This window comes from Labeo rohita, chromosome 5 (assembly GCF_022985175.1).
Source record: "Labeo rohita strain BAU-BD-2019 chromosome 5, IGBB_LRoh.1.0, whole genome shotgun sequence".
Taxonomy (NCBI): domain Eukaryota; kingdom Metazoa; phylum Chordata; class Actinopteri; order Cypriniformes; family Cyprinidae; genus Labeo; species Labeo rohita.
In genome coordinates this window covers 44,314,602-44,329,776 of record NC_066873.1, presented here as the reverse complement: position 1 = coordinate 44,329,776, position 15,175 = coordinate 44,314,602, and the positions used below count along the sequence as shown (strand labels likewise).

At 37.6% G+C, this 15,175-nt stretch overlaps 1 protein-coding gene across 7 annotated transcripts in view; it reads right to left on the bottom strand.

Moving 5' to 3' along the window:
* Positions 1–15,175, bottom strand: part of LOC127165238 (peripheral-type benzodiazepine receptor-associated protein 1) — a 122,571-nt gene that overhangs the window by 23,083 nt on the left and 84,313 nt on the right. For 4 of the 7 annotated variants that reach the window (XM_051109625.1, XM_051109626.1, XM_051109630.1 and 1 more), the window contains 11 exons: positions 14,178–14,358; positions 11,609–11,686; positions 7,637–7,857; positions 5,734–5,840; positions 5,414–5,523; positions 3,369–4,256; positions 3,124–3,275; positions 2,560–3,042; positions 1,730–2,269; positions 1,159–1,317; positions 5–742 (listed from right to left, as the gene is read on the bottom strand). In XM_051109625.1, coding sequence (XP_050965582.1) covers positions 5–742; positions 1,159–1,317; positions 1,730–2,269; positions 2,560–3,042; positions 3,124–3,275; positions 3,369–4,256; positions 5,414–5,523; positions 5,734–5,840; positions 7,637–7,857; positions 11,609–11,686; positions 14,178–14,358 — 3,657 coding nt within the window. The remainder of the gene's footprint in view (positions 1–4; positions 743–1,158; positions 1,318–1,729; positions 2,270–2,559; positions 3,043–3,123; positions 3,276–3,368; positions 4,257–5,413; positions 5,524–5,733; positions 5,841–7,636; positions 7,858–11,608; positions 11,687–14,177; positions 14,359–15,175) is intronic. The other 3 variants (XM_051109632.1, XM_051109628.1, XM_051109629.1) reach the window with 3 other exon arrangements.

Here is a 15,175-nt window from a genome sequence, read left to right as displayed (position 1 = left end):
CCACCCATGAGCGGCTGCTTGGGGGCAGCTCTGGCTGGGGTCTGCATGTCAAGGGCAAATGGTGGTACTCATTGTTACCGCCTTCCACCCACCACTCCGAGCTCATTTGTTCTAACACCACTTCTCCAGGATCAAACAGCTGAGGCTCCTCGTCATTATCGGTTCCATACTCTACATCAATCTCTGTTGAGGGTCCAGTGGGCGACTTCACACGGTGTACAGTCTTGCTAAGTAAATACGATCCCTGCCCTGTTCCTGAAGTCATCTGGCTACGGAGCAAGGCCTCTCTCCTGAGTCGGTCACCATGGCCTTTGTGCGGTGTGCGACGTGCAACCACACTTACAGAACTAGGCCCAGTGTACAGGCTACTGTCAGAGTCCAACTCCACCTCATCCTCATCCAGATAGTTGATGGTGTCCACTGTGTCAGCGTAGTGCACCCTGGGTCTAGTCCTGATTGGCACAGTCCCTTTGTACCTCACTACCGGCAAATCAGATTCCGTTTTATGTCCATGATTGTGATGTTGGGGGGAATGTCGACGACCCTCATGTCCACACTGGCGGCCCTTGCCAGAAGTAGTTCGGCCTGGGGAAGGCCTAGTGTGGGATTCCGACTCGGTGTTGTCTTCCTCTTCCGTGACTTCTGGGATGCTGAAGAGCTGCTTGTTGTGGTAGGCCTGAGGGGGGAGCTTTATAATCCTCTCCAAAATTTCTTCATCGCTGTCAGGTTCCCACATTTCAGACTTGGGTTGTTTTAGAGGAGCATTGGGGGTTACCAGAGTAGGAAACAAGCAAGGTGATAGATCGAGAACATAGAGATGAGGCAAAGGTTTTGTTTGGTGTCAAAAGTGGAAAACAGAACAAAACAAGGAAAAGAAAAAAGAAAATTAAAATGCAACAGAGGAAATATAAGAACAGAAAGAGTGTAAATGACAACTACGGCTAATACTGTGTCCCCACTTATTAGGACAATCACAGCCAATCAGAACATGCTGGATGTTTAACATACAGTTAATACTGAGCAGGATTTTAAACCAATGACATTTCACTGTGAGCATGATTACGTGGTGCAACACCATCAAAATGTCCTGAAACATTGTTCAACTTTTTGTCCAAAGGTCACAGAGGAACACTACAACATTCATGTGCACGTACATACCCTGCCCGCAGGAGCTGTACTGTAACCTCTGGATGGGATGTCAGCGATAGGCTCAGAGTACAGGTCTTCCTCCTCTTCTTCCAGTATGTCAGACAGATCAGACCGACTGCTCTCCCCATGGTAGTCTGGGGGAGGGTCCATAAGACCACCAGCATAGACCTGATAGCGTATCACAAAAACAGAAACTTTAACAGAGTTTTCCGAGACACTAGGACAGCGGTTTCCAATCTTGTTCCTATAAGTCCACTTTCCTGCAGAATTCAATTGCAACTTGCCCCAACACCCCCCCAATCCCAAAGACCTTGATTAGCTGGTTCAAGTGTATTTCATTGGGGTTTGAGCTAAACTTTGTAAAACAGTGACCCTCCAGGAGCAGCACTGGCCACCACTGCACTAGGACAACACAATGTTTCAATTAATAAAGGTGTTTCTCTGCTGGAATAAATTAGTATAAAAATGAAGGAAGATTAGCTGTGAGGGCAATAGTAAGATACTCAACTTGAGTGCAGTCCAAAATGATAACAACTGAACAGGGACACACATGGTCTCCAGATTTGGTTTGGAAACTGACCTTTATTCGAGGTTGAGGTACAGGCCGCAGGAACTCCTCTATGGACACAAGCCTGGCATTTTCCCTGTCCTCCTCGGGCTCTGACTCAAAGGGTGATGGATTGGGAGGCCTCAGTGGGTGTGTATCTGGGACATCGAGAGGGTCCTTTCCTGGGATATTGACTTTGGGGTAGGTGGAATTGGGTGGTGGTGTGTGAAGTTTGGCACGGGGGTCCTCCAAGAAGTCGGAGAGGGAGGCAACAGGACGCTGGCCTCCTGGGCTGTCCGTCTCTCTGCCTGGGTTCTGCACAGCAGGAGCCACACTGGGCTGCACTGGCACTGATGCAGGTACAACAACAGGTGCAGGTATGGGCGCAGACATGGGCACAGGCATGGTAGCAAGTGCTGGCACAACCACAGGACCTGGCACTGTCATGGACACTGGTGTGGGCATGGGTATTGGTGTGGTCAAGGGAGCAGGTACGGCCATGGATGTTGGTGTAGCAACAGGCACAGGCATGACCATGGGCACAGGTGTAACCATAGGTGCAGATACACTCACCTGTTGATGGAAATGCCTTATTAGCTTACAAATATTCCCAACTAATTTCCAACCCTTAACAGAACCCATACTTCCCAGATCTCTGCACACTCTGACAATGTATCTCAACTCAAGTACAACCAATTCTACATTACACTGTAATGAGGACAGGTTGAAGCAGAAATCTCTTTATAATTTATGGATCTTGATAGCATAAATCCCCATCATTTTCACTATATGGAAAAAAGTAGCACGGACATTCTGCTAAACATTTCCTTTCTTAAACATGTAGATTTTTAGTTTAAACTCACCATTGAGTTAGAATTGGAGGCATATTGCTGCAGTGCCTCCTGAACTGCCATGGGTGGAGCTGATGTTGGGTTTGCCCAGGCTTCTACATAGGATGCAGGAGATGGAGGTGCCTCATGAGTGACTGCATTGGGTGTACTGACATAGACTCCCCGAACAGGACCAGTGGTGTGCTCGTCCAGTGCAGCAGCGTGTGGCAGAATGGGCATTTTGGCAGCAGAGAGAGATGTGGCACAGACAGCAGGATCTGGGTTGGCACTGGCCATGAGGACACTGGCGGTGGCTGGCACAGACTGGCATTGAGGCAGTGAGGCACCGGACATGATGGCAGGCAATTTGGCGGGCACATTAACCGGCAATGAGTCCACCGACTCACCAAAAGCTGACATGGTCCGTACGGTGAGCTCATGGGCCGCCTGTAATGTCTGGATCTGAGATGGACCAATCAGAGCGCTGCCTGCCGTGGGTGACGACACCTCTAATACCTGAAGACAGAGGTGAGAGTGTTTTACATGCACACTTATTGTATATTATAATTGTCTTTCCAAAAGAATTCTTTGGTTCACCTTCTTCTTGTCAGCGTAGATGGTGTAGCCAGTGACTCGTACACCATTGGACGTCCCGGCAGCATCTATAGTAACGGGCAACCAGCTGATCTGAGCTATTCCCGGAGAAGGGCCCTGTTCCAACTGCACATCCAGAGGAGCATCAGGAGGACCTGGAAAACAAGGGTAGTGTTGAAGATCAAACCAAGGAACCAAAGGAACTTCACCAAGAAAAGAAACATCATCAGTGAATCTTTGCATCTCACCTGCAGTCAGGGTTGTGAAAGAGGTCACTGCGGTTTTGCGTTCTTGGCACTCCGGAGGTAATTCCCAGGCTGTGCGGTGTGGCCTGGCCTCCACTTTAACGTTGTAATGCATGTTGGGTGTGAGGTTACTGAGGCACAGTGAATAACATCCCGCCTTTACCAGCTCACACTCCTCGTCGTTTAAAGACACAATGTGCACATAGTTACTGTTGCTAGGCAGCCAAGTTAGGCTGGCCGAGGTAGCCGTTACACGTTCAACATGCAGGTGAGTCGGTGCCACGCACACATCCCGTCCGACTAGCATACTGCAACGCAGCTGATCCGAGTTGCCACGCTCCGTCAGGCACTGCACCGCAATCCGATACGCTTTCTGCGCCAAATCCAATCTCTCCAGAACAGCCTTCGTTTGGGTACCAAATGACACGTTGACTCGCAACTCGTGGTCCACGTAGACGTTATAGCTGAACACAGAACCCCAGCCGGCCGGGACCAGCGGAGACTCCCAACCGATGATGACGCTCTTGGCTAACTGCTTGATTAGCGTTAGCTTGCGGGGGTAAGGCACAGTGTCCACCCCAACTTCCTCTAGATCCAAGTCTAAGCCGTTAGTGAGCGGGACAGCCGGGGCAGGGTTAGCGGGGTTGGCTTTGGCATTGTCACCGGGAGCCGAGGCTGTCGTGGAGGTCTCCGTCCTCTCGGAGGCGGTGTGGGCAAAACGTAAATGGTGTTGGTGCAGCCGCTCGCTGCCACTGTGGAAGCTACTTTCTTGGAAGGAATTATGGGACACATCACCAGCCTGGTGAGGGTGTGAGCTCATGAAGTCGTCATCTGACACGCGCTCCACAAAGTTGGAGGGAACTAAACCTCTTCTGCCGTCCATCAGCTCACCTACAGAGGGTGACAGATGCAATGTAACACAATAGTGTTACTTGTAGCTAGGATTGTTAAAGGAAATTTAAACTAGAATTTTTGAAGTGTAGAAGTGAAAACTTAATTTTATTAACACATTTTCTTGGCAAAAGTGTGATGAAAATTTAATTACACAAAATGTTTTTTTTTTTTTTTTTAGCAAAAACTTATTTATAAAGGCATTATTTTAACAGTAAAAACCAATTAGTATGCATTTTGATCAGTTTAGAACAATTCGAGGAAAAAACATATAATAAAATATATAACAAACATTTCCAGTATTTACGAAAAAAAAAATTGATCTAAAAAAAACATTTAAAAATTCAAAAACACTAATAAGATTATATTTGTAAACATTTTATAAACAAACTCAAAGTTAATTATTAAACAATAATTATTTAATTATTAACAATAAAATAAATAAAAATAATTATTAAACAATAATTCAAAAATCAATGATTTAAAAAATATAAAAAATATATTATAAGTATTTATTTTTCAGCATTTATGAAAACCTGTTATTACTTACTAAAAATCAAAGATTTCAAAAATATTTTTTTTAAAAATGCTGTTAAACTGGAATAATTAATAGCCTGCGTTAACATGCTACATTTGCCAGCACTAATATTAAGCTTGCTGATATTTTAAATATTACTGTGGGTTTCATTAGATAATAGAAGAAACTTAGTAAACATCTAAGATTTGAGTACTAAACTGCTTTTTAAATGTGTTTTCTAATTGTGAGACAGCTGTTTTGTTTATGCATTTTTTTTAATTAATTTTTTTTTTTATGTAAAATAAATAAACAAATAAAAAAATAGTTAAAAATTCCTGATAAAATATCCACATACTGAACGAGCACATAAAAACAACAAAAAAAAACTAAGATGTCTGCTAACATGTATGCTAATTAAAAACAAATACATATTTCTGATAAACCTTTGTGGTCTGGTTTTTATTGAACATGCAGATAACATCATCTCGGGATTTTGAACATTTAATTTTTTCTTGCTCAACACACTCAAGGATACACCGGTCTCTTCTGAGTGCAACAATTTGTTTTATTTTTTATTAAAAAATAATAAAGAAATAAAAAAGGTAATGTAAGTAATAAAAAATGTAATAAATAAACTCACCCTCATAGAAGCCGTCATCATCCATGTCTCCGTAAACATAAATGTACTCTCCTGCTGTGAGGGGCAACTCGACCTCTGGGTTATCATTAGGACCATCATAAGGATTGTAACTGCATATAGAACATAAAACAAGCCACAATTTAAAGTATGTCATTTGTTCGATGCTGATACATTCCAGTTTAATATGCAGAGATTGCATCATTCAAGTAAACCATTCAAAGGTTGATTTTCTCTATAAAACATAAACTCTCATGTTGCACGACACCGCTGATAATTATGGTAGTTCAGCACATGCTGTAAGGCTGTTTAATGCTGTTTACCTGTAACGTGCAATGAAGACCTGGAGTTTAGCTGCTCCTTTGCTGACCGAATATGGCGCCGGAGAAACATCAATATCCAGCTCCTCAACTTCACTAGCAGTGTCCACCTGAAACAAACAATACACACACTCAGCAATAATATCAGACAAACTAAATGCTGAATAGGTGACAGAACAATGAACGCATTAAACAGGTTTTGTCTCTGGCAATTTGGTAATGAGACTGTGATTTGGATCAAACTTGTGGGTCGTAAAAAACAGGCCATAAATTAGTTGTAATATGGTACCAGGGTTATTATAGGTTATTATATATATTATATTTAACATATAATTGTGCATAGTTAGGACAGTAAAATCATTAGGCTGATTAACTTTGAGATGTTTTGTTCATAAATTATAGATTCAAAAACCATGAGCAAAACTGACAAACATTCAGCTAAATCACCAAAAATCAGTAACAACTACACATGCATTGTGCTCATTTACATCCAATATCAGCTTCTCATGTTATGCAGCACAAGTAGAATATTCATTGGTAAATAATAATAACAGGACTGTGGTTCAATAAACTTGCAGAGTCATCATCTAAATATAGTGCTTCCGTGAGTAAGAAGTAAATGGAGTCATGCAGGCAGTATTTATAGCTCAAGGGTAAAACCTTTTATGGATAATCACTTACAACTACTACAACCTTCATAATCCAGCAGCACTGCACAGGATTATCTCAATGAATATCAGCTTTAGACAGCTGCACGCGCGCCGAGAGCGCCTGCACTCTGACCTGGGAACAGTTTTTAAACTTCACAGCTAAAGCTCAAACAAACACTCCAAAAGTAAACTCTTTCATTAAATCAACCTCAGACAGAACCAACAAATAATCTGCATTCTAGATGATTCTGTACAAAAAAAGTGCAGTAAAAGAATGGCTGTAACTGGCTTTGTAACTTTTTTATTATTTTATTTTTAATGTATCATTAATATACTATTGTAGTATTTATTATATTTCAAATTTTAATTATTTTTTTTCCCGCTTTATATACACACACACACGCACACACACAATTTGTTTATTTTTTCCTTAAATGTCAATTTAGCATTTACAACTTTTTATAGCATTTTTTTGTAGTTGTAGTTTTTAAGATTTATTATATTTTGAAATTATTTTATCTTTCATTTTCCAGTTTTTTTTTAATTATATTTGATTTTTAAAATTTGAGTAATTTAATTGTGTCAATTTTATTTTATTTTTTTTAAATGTCTACTTAGTCCATTTTATTCCTTTATTAATATTTTTAATATTATTTTTGTCTATTTTTATTATTCCAGTTTATTTAATATTATATATATCAATGATCTGAACTACTAATATTTTTATTTCTTTTTAAAAATATCTATTTAGTTTTAACTCATTTTTAATTCCGTAGTTTTAGTGATTTTTAATAATTTGCCAATGTACTAGACACATTCATTTGTGAGTTTTATTGTAGTGATATTAATATACTGCTACTATTATTATCTTAATTATACATTAATTGTGAATATATAATTTTTTTTTTTTTACCCATCACATTTTCATTTCAGTTTTAGTCATTCTGTTGTGCTGTTGTAATTTATTTTTTAAATAATATTATTTTTATATGGCTTTTTAGCTTTTATTTTTATTCAGGTTTTAGTAATTTTAGTACTTAAACTAAATAAAAAATGAACTAATATAAAATATTTTTTTATTTTATTTCAGTTAACATTTATTTAATTACAATAAATATTTTTAACAGTTTTAGTTATTGATAACAACACTAATCTAGCTGTCTAATAAACCTGGCATTGTATATTACAAATATTGGACATTTCATAAGTCACTGGGTAAAAGCTACTGCTAAAATATAAACACTGATTCCTCTCACCTCATGTGTAGGACTGGCCTTTCTGGGGCTGGCCGGGTGAGATCCAGCAGATTTAGGTGAGAGGTGTGTGGTCTCAGATCTAGGTGGCGTGGGGCTGGACGTGGAGCCGGACTTCACGCTGATGGCAGGTAGCTCTCTGTGTTTGACGGTCGGTGAGCGTTCGGGACGTGACAGTTCAGCCGCGTGTGGAGTGGAGCCCGTCCGCAAAACCGCAGCCACATCTAACATGCAACGAGTGCAGAGAAATGGAACTTAAAATAAGGCTGATCATACATAATATTTATTCTATAAACAGCTTTATATCAGGAGAAGTTATGTCCTCAATGAAATAAACATGCATATGTAAGTGTGCACAGATGTGGGATAATGCTTTGAGCTGCGGTTTACATGCATGTGTTCTACAGGTTAAAATCTAGGTTGATTAAATAAAACCATCTGCTTGCATAAGGGTCATGACCCCTGTCACTACATCAGAAATCATCCTTTGACCACCTTCTCCTTCCTCTGCTCACATTCACTCATTGTTTGCCTGCTATAAAACGACATTTTCTAAAAGAATTAATTAGGCTATATTGTAGTGAAATAATCAGAAAGCAGCAAATAAAAACACAAAAATGCATAGCAGTGCATGTTAAACTTAAACATGCTGTTATTTGTGTGATAAACATAACACATCCAGACCTTCAGCAGACAACCAGGACTATGTTCAGAATGGAGTACTTACAGCAAACGGTGCAGTACATACTGCATTCAGTGTGATTTCGTGCTACACTGGCAGTCTGATTAAATAATGAGTCAAAATTTCACAAATGACAGCTGATATTCGGTTCATTAGTTGAGTGAATTGCATTGTGTGATAAATTGGTCTTTAGCACAGATCATTTTTGAAAAAGTAGTAGATCCTTCACAAACTACTACCAGGACACTGCAAAAATGCTTGTTTCCAGCCAAAATAACTACAAATTCTTAAATCAAGAAGGATTTTCTAGACAAGCAAAAATTATTGTCTTTTTTTCAGACAAGATGTGAAATTTAAGGGAGTTTTTACTTAGAACAAGCAAAATAATCTGCCAATGGGGTAAGCCAAATAATACCATTTCAAGTAGAAAACAAGATTATTTTGCTTGTTTCAAGCAAAAACTCACTTCATTTTGACTTGTTTTTTTCTGAAAACAAGACAGTAATTGGTGCTTGTCTAGAAAATCTTTCTTGATTTAAGAATTTTTAGATATTTTGGCTGGAAACAAGACAAATTCAAAGAAAAGCATTTTTTTTGCAGTGGAACTACCAGTCAAAACTTTGGAATTTTCTTTCTTTCTTTCTTTCTTTTTTACATTCACCATAGCTGCATTTATCTGTTAAAACATGCAGTAAAATAGTAATGTGAGATTTCTGAGCTTTTGAATTTATGTAGTATAATATAAAGGGTCACTAACTTTGTCAATTCTTTAAATTTTTTTTTGTTTGTTTTGTTTTTTTACCATAAATTTGGTGTATGGTGTAAAATAGCAAAAAAAAAAAAAAAAATTAATAATATATAAATAGCATGAGAGAGATTTATCTTCATTGCTAGGCACTTGTTTTCATATAGTGTTATTTATTTAATATGAAATTATAATTATTTTTTTTTTCCTAAGGAAATTGACAGAATTTGAAATCTGAGACTTTGTTTCATATCAAAAGTAACACAAAGCCTAGCCTATTGCTATTTATTGGAAGGAACACGCACTATGTACTGTCCATTCATCAACTGAAAACAGCATTGACCAAGAGATCGATTGTGATTTAAAAATCAATACTGGTTCATTAAAATGAGAATCTATTAAAATCGAGAAATCGATTTTTTTTTTTACCCAGCCCTAGCGTATTTTGTTGTTTTTAAACACTGCGCTGTCGTCCTGTAGGTCCACGATTAAAAATGAAAATGTGAACAAAAATAAAAGCAAATTAATGTGTTCCAATTAAAAATATGAAAATTAAAATGACAGGTAATAATACATTATGACAGATTTTTTTCCGACCCTGTCCATCAAAATGACGGACAATGTTGAAGTCTAGCACAACCTCTGCTTGGACGTGACAAGATAACGTGACAAACTTTGCTGTCATCTATTTAAAACCACTGAAAATTATACTATTTTAAGACTGCAATACTCAACTGTTATTCCGATATTCTGAGATAAAAACAAATCTCAACAAATGGTTCTTTTATGCGTGTCACACCATTGGACATTACGTCACACTAAAGGACAGAAATGGTAGCTAATAAAGTATTTATAGTTAACTTTGAACTTGTCAAAGGAGAAAGTCAGTTTAATTTTGATACAAACAATATCAACAATATCAACTAAAGAATTTTCATCAACAAAATTCAGTATCTTAGAAATCAGTATGTTAATGAAACTCTTCTGCATGTGCAGCACAGCTAAATATGATTGATATTCAAACTATATTTATTAAGATTAATTTTTTAAACTATATGGCTACTCTTTTTAAGGCATCATTTTGATTCTATTTAATCTCTGTATCATTCTCTTAGGATCTCCTCCCTGTTCATTTTCTGTCTATATTTCTGTCCTCCGCTTCCACTAATTTCTCCCCTTAATTCTTTCTGTCTCAAAAATAAAGCATTACATTTTATACTTATTTTCATGAGACTTTATAATAGTACAAGTTTTCTGCAAACGTCAGAAAATAGTTCAATTAATGTAATTGCACTTTTAAAGTTTAAATGGCTTTTTAAAGAGACCTTGTCTTCTGGTGTGACATCTTTGTCCAGTACAGTACAGGTGTCACACTGGACATTTTCTGTCACACCATAGGACGTTTCAGACTTTTGTGTCAATTAATGACCTTGCTATTCCATGCTAACCTGTCATTAGCAGTTAGCAATACACATTTGCATAATTTTCCATGATTATATAGTTTAACATTCAGTTTTTAATTAAGAAATATAATTAGGGGTGTCACACCAAAGGACAACAAAATGTAACACTTTTGTAGTGGTTACAAAAATTTAAATATTTGAACAATTCTGAAACAAAAATTGTCATGGGCTTGACAGGGGGCTTAAGTAACATGATCATAAATGGGATCCTTCAACTAATTAAAGTTTTTTTTTGGAATTGGTCGATTTAAAATCAGGATATGGTGTCACACCAGAGGACATGGTTTTCAAAGACAAACTATACCAAGCTCCTATGCTTTCAGAAATATATGAATGGAAAAATGACTGGCATTTACTAAAATAGACACTTGCACAATTATGCCAGAGGTATTTATTAACATTTTTATGGTTTTCTTTTTAATTTATGAAAGTTGTAATTTATTAAACCATGCTTGAGACAGTCACACCACAACAGGACACCACAGGACAAAGAAATGTTTAACAATTTACTGCATTTTACATAAGGACAATATTCATTTTATTCATTTTTATCTTGTCCGACAGTGAAAATGCATGTCACGTCAACACCCCACATACATATTATGGTAGTAATCCATTCTGAACATAGTCAAGCAGCAGCTACCATGAAGCACAGATCACCACTGTGAATTCTGATTGGTCCATCAGAATAAAGCAGCCAATCATATCCTCACAAAGCTGAGAGACATGCGATGTGCTACCAACTGCATAAGTGATCACATGACAAAAACCAAACCATTTTCATAGACAAAAACAAAACCAAACCTATGTTAACAAGGTGAGATCTGCAAACCACCATCAACACATAAAACGGAAATCAAATCACAAAGCGGTTCAGGTTAGGGGTGGGCGGTATGATCGACTGGTATCTCACACTATATATACTGTCATATCGCCCAGCTCTAGCTCAGGACTGATCATATTAAACTCTTCATGGATGTGACCACTGCCGCCCACTGCTCACTCCACGGTCACACTCCATGTGTTATTCATGCAGGCGGACACGTGACGTCAACAGCCTAGAACCAAACCGAGTTCAATAGTACCAGGCTCAGAGGCGTCACAGAGGGCTTCATTACCCTCCAAACTCCAGAACGCGATGTCTTCCCATGAGGCATTTGTGCCTGGAAAAAGAGGGGATAATGCAGATGCAATCCACTTATGGATCTTAGACACTCATTCTTAGGCTGTGCTCGAAAACCTTGTGAGCTGCCAACCTAGCATGTTAAAGCACCATAGGTGTGAATCTGACATATAACCTGGTCCAAAAAGTAAGCATCAATACTGCATTATCTTAAAACACAGCTCGTTTGGGCCTAATTCTATGGAAATATACTGTAGTGTGTAGGCAAACCCAGAATGCAGTATAATCAATGATTATTATAGACACTGGTCGGTAAGATTTTTTAATGTTTTTTAAAAAAAAGTCTCTTTTGCTCACCAAGGCTGCATTTATTTGATCAAAAATACAATAAAAAATGTAATAATGTGAAATATTATTACAAATCAAAATAACTATTTTCAATGTGAATATATCGTAAAATGTAATTTGTTCCTGTGATCAAAGCTGAATTTTCAGCATCGTTACTCCAGTCTTCAGTGTCACATGATATGTCAGAAATCCATTTTTTTTTTTAATGTCAAAAAACAGTTGTGCTAATGCATATTTTAGTGGAAAACATAATACATTTATCTTTTATAAATAGAAAGTTCAAAAGAACAGCATTTATTTGAAATAAAAAATCTTTTGCAAAATTATAAATGTCTTTAATGTCACGTTTGATCAATTTAATTTTAAGTCCTTGCTGAATAAAAGTATTAATTTCTTTAAAATAAATACATAAAATAAAATAAAAATCTTACTGGCCCCAAACTTACATATTCAATATTGAATCTAAAATAAATAAATAAATTCCTCAGATTAAAAAAGTAATTATTTTCGCTGCATATTAATATAATAGATATGAGCATTATTATCTTAAAAACTAATGATAATGTCAAACTCCGCTGGAATCAACCGTTGAGTCTTGGTGCACTTCACAAACAAAAGTGTTGCTGCCTATGTTGAGCGTTTCAAATCATTTAACTAACTGGCTGCATTTAATTTAGGATGCTGAGTCTGATTCTTTTGTTTTGTTTTGCCACTTTTGTTTTGGTCTGCATTTCCAACAGGAATCAACAACACTAGAACTTAGTTATTTAAAGGGGTGCTATTATTCTTTTTCACTTTTTTAATTTTAGTCAGTGTGTGGTGTGTATGTTTGGGCATAAAAAACTATCTACAAAGTTACAAATTTCAAAGTCCGCTCCAGGGAGAAATTTAGTTTTGAAAAAAATCTCTTTTCAAGAACTACAACGAACGGCTCCTTTGGACTACAACGTTTGTTTTCCACATGCAATGATGTCACAACGCGGCTACGGAAATTCGAATTGTTGGGGTGAGGGTAGGGACGAGGTGGGGGATTAGCCTAACTTTAGCGATGCAGCGCAGAGAGCCGCTTCAAAGAGCCGCAGTGCGGCGGGTATAAACACAAGCATTGACTAGAGTGGTCGCTTCAGAGCAGTAACGCGCCGCAGATGTGTGCAGTACAGGGGGTCAAAACACATGCAGAAACCACAATCTATTCCAGTTGCTGCAGACGTGTGCAGTGTGTGGTAAGAGATTTATTCATCATACAGTGAAGATAGCTTCGCTTATAACGTGAGTGTTTTTTAAAATGCATAAACCTGCACTAGAATGGGCTAGGCTAATCAGTGATGATGTTCTCAATAGGCTGCTTGTAGCCTTATGCTGGAGCTGGTTTCGGGCAATGAAACTAAGTATGTAAATAATTAAATAAATTAGTACGATCTCGCAGGCTGACAATAGGACCTAACACTACTGTAGCATTTTATTTAATCACCCTTTATGCATCCTAAGTGTATATTACTTTCTTCTTTCAGATGAATGCAATCAGAGTTATATTAAAATTTATCCTGGCACTCTCAAGCCTTAGAACGGCATAGACGGGTGTTTCTCCTCATCAGTCAAAAACAAGTCCAATAATGTGCATCCATCCATAATAAAAAGGTTAATGAAGTCCTGCTGTAGCGAATCGATGCGTTTTTGTAAGAAAAATATCCATATTTAAAACGTAAGAATCACTTTATTCTAGCTTGCGCTAACAGTTGTACATGGAACTTGCTTCTTTGACCAGGGGCGTGAAAGTACTGAAACAGCGTCTAAGTTGTTCGCCAATCGCAGCGCAGTGGGACAGCTAACCGATCACAGTACATTTCATTTTTTGGAATGCGGGCCTTCATCAAACTAATCGAGCCATTTGTGCCAGGCTGGGAGAAAACAAAATCAAAACTTTGTAAAAGAGCATAATAAGACCTCTTTAAGAGTCAATATTTGTACAGCAGTTTCACATGCTCGAAGAAACAAAATAGCCACAAAAACCTCTCTCAGCAATAACAGAGTGTAACAGTGACCACCCACAATTCTTCAATAACCCGCCCTGAACCAAACCAATCAGCTGTGAAATAAATCAACAACATTAAAAAAAACATTTAAATCTAAAGGAATATAAAAGATCTGTTATCTGTTGGGTAACGATCAGTAATTTAGCATACCGGTCTCACCAGGCAGGCCGACCCCATTGGTCAGCTGGGTCAGGCTGGGGCTGGACAGCAGGCCGGGGCCCGACAGGTCGATCTTTGAGGCCTGAACCCTGAATTTGTCCAGTTCTTGTGACAGCATCCCAAACTGCTCGCTCTGGCTGCGGCATTTCTCCTCCAGCTCCCTAACTTTTGCCTACACACAGGGTCAACATTAATATTAGTTAATATTCATGAGGTGTATTAATATGTTAAACATATCATCTTGTCTGATGAAGAAATGCAGATGCTATTAGTCAGCCAAAGCAATGGATGATGCACATGTGGGCTTAGCCAATCAGAGCATGTGATAATGCAATGAAGATGACATCATCTATTATTCAGCAAGTCTCTTATGTGAAATAATTGATTATATGTCTAAACAAAAATATCACTGTATTTGTCAAAATTACTAATTTTTCTTTAATGCCAAAAATCATTAGGATATTAAGTAAAGATCATGTTCCATGAAGATATTTTGTAAATTTCCTATCATAAAAATATATCAAAACCTAATTTTTAATTAGTAATATGCATTGCTAAGAACTTCATTTGGACAACTTTAAAGGCGATTTTCTCAGTATTACTATTATTATTTTTTGCATCATGAGATTTCAGATTTTCAAATAGCTGTATCTCAGCCAAATATTATCTATTCTAACAAACCATACATCAATGGAAAGCTTATTTATTCAGCTTTCAGATGATGTATAAATCTCAATTTCAAAAACTGACCCTTATGACATGGTCACATTTTTGTGAATTTCAGGATGTTAATCTCAGTGGGAGGTTTGAGAACAGTTTTTAAAAAAAAAATATTTATCACCTTTTTACAAAGTGCTAAAAAAGCCATGCATCTGCAAATTAGGGGAAAAAAAATCTATAACTGCACACTCACTTCTCCGTTATTTATCATCCAACAGATGAAAGTCACAAGTCTGAAGTTTACTGTGAAACCTTATGTATGTATAGGT